Here is a 7,906-nt window from a genome sequence, read left to right as displayed (position 1 = left end):
TCAACTTTAAAATGAATGTTTCTAAATCTATGGATGAAAATATAGATGAGTTTATTAGATTTGTTTTACTGTTAAGAGGAACTGATCAAGCTTTGGGAGATATCAGTGAGGTTATGATCCTTTTAAACTCATTACCTGATGAATATAATGTAGTTAAGCATACTCTTCAATATACGGGAATTGTACCTAGCTTAGATTTGGTCATATTTGGAATTAAAACTAGGGAGTTAGAGTTAAATGCATCTAAAAAACATGCTAATAACTTGTTTGTAAAAGGTAAATTTGAAAAGAAAAACAACATGAGAAATGGAGATCAATTTGGGGGTTTGGGGAATAAGAGTAAAAACAAGGAAAATAAAGGCAAACAAAAACCTAAGTGGAAGTGTTATCATTGTGGTAAAGAAGAACATATTAAAATATATTGTTATGATCTTTTAAGGAAACAAACAAGGCGGTAATGTAACCATAATTGCCAGTAACAACACTTTAGTTGAAGTTCTTACTGTTTCTGATGAATCTGTTACTAATGAGTAGATAATGGACTCTGGATGTTCATTCCATATGTGTCCTAACATTACATGGTTTCAAAACTTTAGTAACAAAGAATTTGGCACTATGTATATGGGTAACAACCAATCATGTAGTGTGAAAGGAATATGTGACATAACCTTTAAAATGCATGATAACAAAGTCAGAATGCTCACTAATGTTAGATATGTGCCTGGACTGAAATGAAATTTAATTTCTCTTGGTACTCTTGATGAATTAGGCTATTCTTATACTACTGAAAATGGTTTCAAGCATGTGTTTAAAAATAATGACCTAATTCTGATTGGTACTAAAAGTCATGGTTTATATGTGTTAAATGGTTGTTCTCTTTCCCCTATTTTTACTACATGCATAGTTAAATCTGATAAGATAGATCTCTGGCATTTGAGACTTGGTCACATGAACTAGAAAGGTCTACAGGCACTAACATCTCAGGGTTACCTTGATTCAGTAATTGCAAAGTCCCTAAACTTTTGTGAGCCTTGTACTCTAGGCAAGCAACACAGGTTAAGTTTCCATAAAAGAACTCACATAGCAAATGCATGGCTAGAGTACTTGCATGCAAACCTATGGGTCCCTCTCAAACACCAACTCTTGGTAGCAACAGGTATTTCTTATCCATTATTGATGACTTCACTAGAAAAGTGTGAGTGTTCCCTCTTAGGACTAAAGACCAAACATTAGAAAAATTTAAAATATGGAAGGCCTTAGTATAAAATCAGACTGATAAGAGGGTTAAATTTTTAAGAACAGACAATGGATTAAAATTTTGTAATAGAGATTTTGATGAATTCTACAACTTACAAAACATTACTAGGCACAAGACTGTTAGGAACACACCCTAACAAAATGGGGTTGCTGAAAGAATGAATAGGACTCTCCTAGAAAATGTTATATGTTTATTGTTCACAGCCGGTATGTCTAAAACATTTTGGGGAAAAGCCCTCTTCACTACTGCCTACCTGATAAACAAAAGCCCTTCCACTGTCTTAAATTTAATGTGCCCTGAAAAAAAATGGTTAGGTAGACTTAAATCATTTAAATGTCTTTGGGTGTCAAACTTATGTTCACTAATCTATGGGGAAATTAGACCCTAGGTCCTCAAAGTGTGTTTTTGTAAGGTACCAAGATGGAACTAAAGGCTATAGGTTATGGGATATGAGTTCTGGAGGAGTCAAAATAATGATAAGTGGGGATGTTATATTTAATGAAAATGTTTTCCCTTGCAAATTAGAAAACCTAGAAACAGACCCTAAACCTAGTGTCCCAGAAGATTTTGTGATAACCAGTAATACCCAGTTTCGGGTGGAGCATCCAGCAGGTATACCTGACCTGCCAGCTGCCCCAATCCTTGATAATCCCAGCCTGATAATGATTTATCCTCCGATCATGATAGTGATCATGAGAAGACAACTGATATCCCTAAGGCTGAGGTAGAGCATCATGACTCTCCACAGCAAAACTTAAGGGATTATCAGTTAGCTCGTGATAGGAGTAGGAGGCCAGTAAGACCCCCTGCTAAGTATGCATATTTAGACCTTGTTTATTGTGCCTTAGTGGCAAGAATGAAAATGAGAGGCAGTGAGCCTTCCTCCTATGAGAAGGTTGTCAACTCTCAAGACTGCTCAAAATGGCAGTGTGCAATGGAGGAAGAAATGGCCTCATTGATAACCAACAACACTTGGGAATTGGTCCCAAGACCTCAAAAACAAAAGGTGGTGAACTGTAAATGGTTGTTTAAAATTAAAGAATGTACGTTACCCACTGATCCCTTAAGATTTAAAGCTAGATTTGTAGCTAAAGGGTTTACTTAGAGGGAGGGCATAGATTATGTTTGTTTGTTAAAAAAGTCTTTGTATGGTCTAAAGCAATTCCCAAGACAATAGTACGAGAAATTTGATAATTGAGTTTAGCTTTGTTAGGAGTGAATATGACAATTGTCTTTACTTTATTCTCTCAGATATCCCTATATATTTGTTGCTGTATGTCGATAACATTTTGTTGATTAGCCAATCTAAATCAAAGATAAATGAATTAAAATTAATGTTGAATACTAACTTTAATATGAGAGACTTAGCTTATGCTAGGAAGATTTTAGGGATGGTAATTGAAAGAAATAAAAGTAAAAATTATTTAAAAATTATTTTCAACATGACTATTTATTAAAGGCTGTACAAAAGTTTGGTATGTCAAATTGCAAACCAGTGAATACACTTTTAGGAGGTCATTTTATCTTATCTAAATCCCAATGCCCATCATCAGATTTGGAAAAACTGAAAATAGAAACTATTACTTATGTTAATGTAATTAGAACCATCATGTATTCTATGATTAGTATCAAGCCAGACCTTTCATTTTCAATTTCTTTGCTTAGTAGATTTATGTCTAATCTTAGGAAACCTCATTGGGAAGCCTTAAAATTTTTGTTAAGATATATTATCGGCTATTTGAATGTTGGTTTAAATTACATGAAAAGATCTGATGCTCTTGATCTGGTAGGGTTTGTAGATTCTGATTTTGTAGGACATCGAGATTTAAGAAAATCCACTACAGCCTATTACTTTACCTTAAGTGGTAATCATATCAGCTGGAAGTCGCAGTTGCAGCCTCTGGTTGCATTGTCTTCCACTAAGATTGAGTATGTGGCCGTAACAGATGCCTTTAAGGAAGCCATTTGGCTTCAAAGACTCTTGAAAGAAATTCAGATGCTACAAGGTGGTGGTTTTTTCTAATAGCTAAAGTGTTATTCATTTGTGTAAGAACCCTATATACCATGAAAGAACAAACACATGTAGATGTTAAATACCATTATGTAAGGGACCAAGTGACTAAAGGAAATGTAATTATTCAAAAGGTCCTTACAGAAAATAACCCAGCAGATATGGGAACAAAAATTGTGATTGCAGCCAAGTTCAAACATTGTGTTGGGCTTTCTGCATGTCAAGGTTGGTTGAAGGAACAACCAACCTGAGTAATGATGGCAAAGATTGTAGCATGCTGCACTGTTGTTGGAGAATTGTCCCTTGATGGTTGAAGCTTCAAGGTGGAGATTGTTATATTTATGTGAAGCTTCAAAACGACACCGTTTAACGGAGGGGGAAGATGATCTTTTGGAAACCCCCGTGGCTGCCCAAAACGACAACGTTTTGGGCCCTAAGTGGATGGCCAAAACGGCAACCCCCTTGTCGTTTCATATGACGTGTTTTCTCTTGTCTTTTAGCTTGCCTCTTCCTCGATCGTTGATATTGCCTTTATTCGATGCAATCCCCACCGCTGCTATCCTTTTTATATCGTCTACAATTGCCTCGAGATTTTCAACGCACAGCCTTCGATCTCATTGCCTCAGTTAAGGTTTTCCCGATTCATTCTCTTAGTTTTCTTTCTCTCTGTATAGTTTATACGAATGTTCTTTTCTCTCTAGGGTTTATGCCTCTAACCTATAGTTCTGTGGTTATCAAGCCGATTTGAGTTGAGAGTTGATTTTATACAGTGAGATTAGAGAGTGAGTCTGTGTATATTGAGGCTGTAATTAAATTTTTCTCGATAGTGCAGTGAGTTCTTTTTGCCAGAATTCAACGTGGACGTAACCCTCATTAACGGGTGAACCACGATAAAATCGCTTGTGTTCTATTTATGTTTTGTTTCTGTTTCTTGTTTATTTGCATGCTTGAATATCAAAGCCTCTGTGAATGTTTGTTGGCTCTATTTTGTTTACAAGTTTGAGTTTTGGCCGAAAGTTGTACTCTCGACCCAACATTTTTACTAAATTATTATAATTAAAATTTAATTCAACTTAATTAATTTATCTAAACTCTTTTATGTAATCTAATTCACTTGGTCTTTTATCTCAAGTCACTCAGCTCATCGCACCTCACCTCACCTCACCTCTCAAATGAGAATATAGCTAGCTCGGCTAAGCTAGCCCTATATATCTCTGGATCCTTTTTTATGATGAAAATCTCCTTCCATTAGTGGTTTGAGCCAATTTTACTCTTCTGTAGTTTACTTTCAGCACTTTTAAATATCTCTAATTTATTTTTTCTAAAATATATTTTTTGACTTGATGGAAAGGAACGTTAGGGGGGGAATATAAAGATACAGAAATTCAAATTCACAAACTCTAAATTAGTTTAGACCAATAATAAAGGGTGCAGTTCATGAATTCAATACTTTTTTAATAAGTTTAATGGTGAAATTAACAGGAAAAAGAAACAATAAAAACAATGGGCAGGCAGAAAGGGGACCTTAATTAGTGTAAGTAAGATGGATGACATTGAATGTGATACGAATGGAAGTGGTCCTCTTTCTCTGTCTCTTCTCAGCTACAAACAAACAAAAATGGTCTCCTGAGCCATCCCTATCTCACCCTTGTTATCTGCCAAATCTGTCTTTTTTTACAAAACTCTCTCTCTCTCTCTCTCTCTCTCTCTGATATCTTCTCGCTTATCTCAAGGCCTGAGCTGCCCACCACACAGCCATCTCCGAGATGATTCTACGATTTATATTTATTATTTCTATTACTAAAAGTTATTTTAATAACTCCAAAGCCGTTTGTAATTTCATATGGTTTTTGATTTTTTAATGATAAACTATTTCATATTTATTTATTTACTTATTAAAATATGGGTGTTTTAAGATTAATTCTCTTTAAAATAGCTTTGGAAATCTAATTAGCAAAAAGAAATAGTTTTTTAAATTAATTAACTAACTCTGTTCTCTTTTTATTTATCTGATTTGAAATGCAAAAAACATCTTTAGATTGGAATCAAATTTTCTATCAGCTCAATCAAGTGAGAAGCTAAAGAAGGTACATAATAGATTTAAAGCTACAAGTCTCATCTTTTGGGTTGTCATTTTAAAGTAAGCTAGTTCTATTAAACTGGGCACCATTCAAATCAAATCATTTTGATCTATTCATTCCTCACAATGGGATTTCGGTTCTTTTGGTGATATAATTCTAAATTTTTATTGGCCTTATAGCGAGAAGCGAAGATTTAGAAGTCCACTGCCTCATTATATTAATTATAGTTTATTGTATTATAACTAAGTTATTCAATTTCGAGTTTAGTGGCTAATTTAAGAATCGAAAAATCTATTGAGAGACCAAATCGAACCCATCAAAGAGAGTTTCATTCTTGACATAATAATGCATATTAAATGGACTCTTTTTGAGTAATAAACAAACATTATAATGTTTGTTCTTGGGTGGTTTAGAGACAAAAGGCAAAAACTAAAATTGGAATTTTGGGTTTATATGATTCTATATGTATAGTAGAGTAGATAGATAGTACAATAGTCAGTGCTACAATTATCATGACAACAATATATAACCATTATCAGACTTGAATGATCAAAAATTGAATTATAGTACTTGATAGACGGTACAAATAGGAAGAACCGGCAATTGTTTGATCAAACGGCTGAAATCAAATTGGCAGAATGGTACGTGGAACGGCAGATCATAACCACGAGTCAGACGAGCAGCTAATTTCCAATGGCGCCGTTTTCATTTCAGGTGAGGATTTTGGCGGGGCATACTATTGGATCAAAATGTTTTGGATGCAGGGGCAGTTCCGTCATTTCCTTGTCCGAAGCTAGGGTTTTCTCTCGACCCTCCCCTCTTCCAAACCACAGCGTTGCTTCTAGATTAGCCACGGTCGGCTATCCCTGTCGTCTCTCTCTCTCTCTCTCTCTCAAAAACTCTCTCTCTCTCTCTTTAGCTGCTGCATGTCGGTCTCAGCCAAATTCCCATTTACTTACGCCCACTTCTTCTTCCAATCTCTCTCTCTCTCTCTCTCTCTCTAGGTTCCACTTCTTCTGATTTTCTCTGGGCTTTTTCTGTTCATCCGTCAATCCTGTGATCCCAACAGTCACTGATCATACTATTTTCACTCACCTTAGCTGTCGATCTTTTCTGGGTTAGTTTTAAATGTCCGAACAGGCAATGTCAATGGTTGATCCGAGTGATAAAGTGAGTGATCGCCCACTTGTTCCTCATTTTCCGTCCCTCCAGTTTGATCTTTGATTGATACTGTCTGTACAGAGTTTGATTCAGCTGTTTCGTTCGAATTTGCAGGGGTCAGAATCCGAAGACCTGAATTCCAAAACCTCAGAATCCGAAGGAAGCCACGTTAAGACCTGCGCCGATTGTGGAACCACCAAGACCCCTCTCTGGAGAGGAGGCCCCGCTGGTCCCAAGGTCCGATTCTTCTTCTTCGTTTCTCTGGTTCCTGTTGATCAGTGATCTTGATTAACTTTTATTTCTTTTCTATTTGTGTTTTGTTTCAAGCGATAAACTCACTCTGTAATCAAGGGTTAAAACTCAAGAGATAAACCTAATTCAAATTTAATAGGGTTATAATTTCAACAAATTGAAGAAAATTTCTGGGTCTGATTTGGATCTGGGTTTGTGTGGATTGCAGTCACTGTGCAATGCGTGCGGGATCCGGAGCAGGAAGAAGAGGAGAGCCCTTCTGGGTCTGAGCAAGGGCTCATCAACGGTGGAGAAGAAATCAAAGAGAACTGGCCATCAAAGCAGCTCCAGTAGCAGTAACAGTAGAAGCAGCGGCGGCGACAATAGCAGTTTCGGGGAGTCAGTGAAGAGGAAGCTAATGGGAGAGGAGGCGTTGCAGAGATCGAACATAGAGAAGATGAGAAGGAAGCTGGGAGAGGAAGAGCAAGCGGCCATGCTTCTAATGGCTCTTTCTTGTGGCTCTGTTTATGCTTAGAATTCTACCCTTTTAATCTTTTTAGTAATTAGCTACTAATGAGAAAGAAGATCATTTGCTTCTTCTGTCACAATTGTATCTTCTGCTATCTTTCCAAGAGAATTTTGCTCTCTTTTCGTTTAAACTCCATCTGGGTTTGTTCGATTACTGTCTAGTTGTCAAATTTTACAGCGCAATCATTGTATTTAATGAGTGGAAGAAAGTGAAAATGGGCTGCTGTAATTCGTGAAAAATAATGGCCCAGAAAACAGCTGCTTTAGCCGTCAGTTGTTGTCGCCGTGACGTAGGTTTAGTGAGTTGCTGACGAGTGAGTGAGTGAGGCCGAGAATAGAATGGAAATCAACCTTTTGGTCTCTCCTTTTACCATTGATTTTAGATGTTAACCTTGTACTTCAATCAGCGTTTTCTTTGTTGTTGGTCCATGGCTAGCTTCTTCAGCAAGGATAATTGGTAAGAGGTTACGTCATCCAACTAAAAAATTTCTATATATATATATATATTTTATGTGTAGTGTTTGTCGTAATCAAAATGATTTTGACTTTTGACAATTATAGTCAATAAATACAGCAACAAAAGGGAATGAATCCATGAACTGAAAGGAAATTTGTAACACCTTACCCCAAAAAAAA

General features: G+C 36.3%; 1 protein-coding gene across 1 annotated transcript; it reads left to right on the top strand.

Annotated features, from left to right (window-relative positions):
* The first annotated feature begins 6,181 nt into the window (after window positions 1-6,181).
* LOC127798900 (GATA transcription factor 16-like) lies at window positions 6,182-7,387 on the top strand. The gene is made up of 3 exons (XM_052332542.1): window positions 6,182-6,520; window positions 6,626-6,748; window positions 6,972-7,387. Exons 1-3 carry the CDS (start codon window positions 6,479-6,481, stop codon window positions 7,275-7,277), a joined length of 471 nt encoding a protein of 156 aa, XP_052188502.1. The 5' UTR covers window positions 6,182-6,478; the 3' UTR covers window positions 7,278-7,387.
* Window positions 7,388-7,906: the final 519 nt, after the last annotated feature.

This window comes from Diospyros lotus, chromosome 4 (assembly GCF_014633365.1).
Source record: "Diospyros lotus cultivar Yz01 chromosome 4, ASM1463336v1, whole genome shotgun sequence".
Taxonomy (NCBI): Eukaryota; Viridiplantae; Streptophyta; class Magnoliopsida; order Ericales; family Ebenaceae; genus Diospyros; species Diospyros lotus.
The sequence above is the reverse complement of the archived record's forward strand: the minus strand, read 5'-3'. Positions and strand labels throughout refer to the sequence as shown.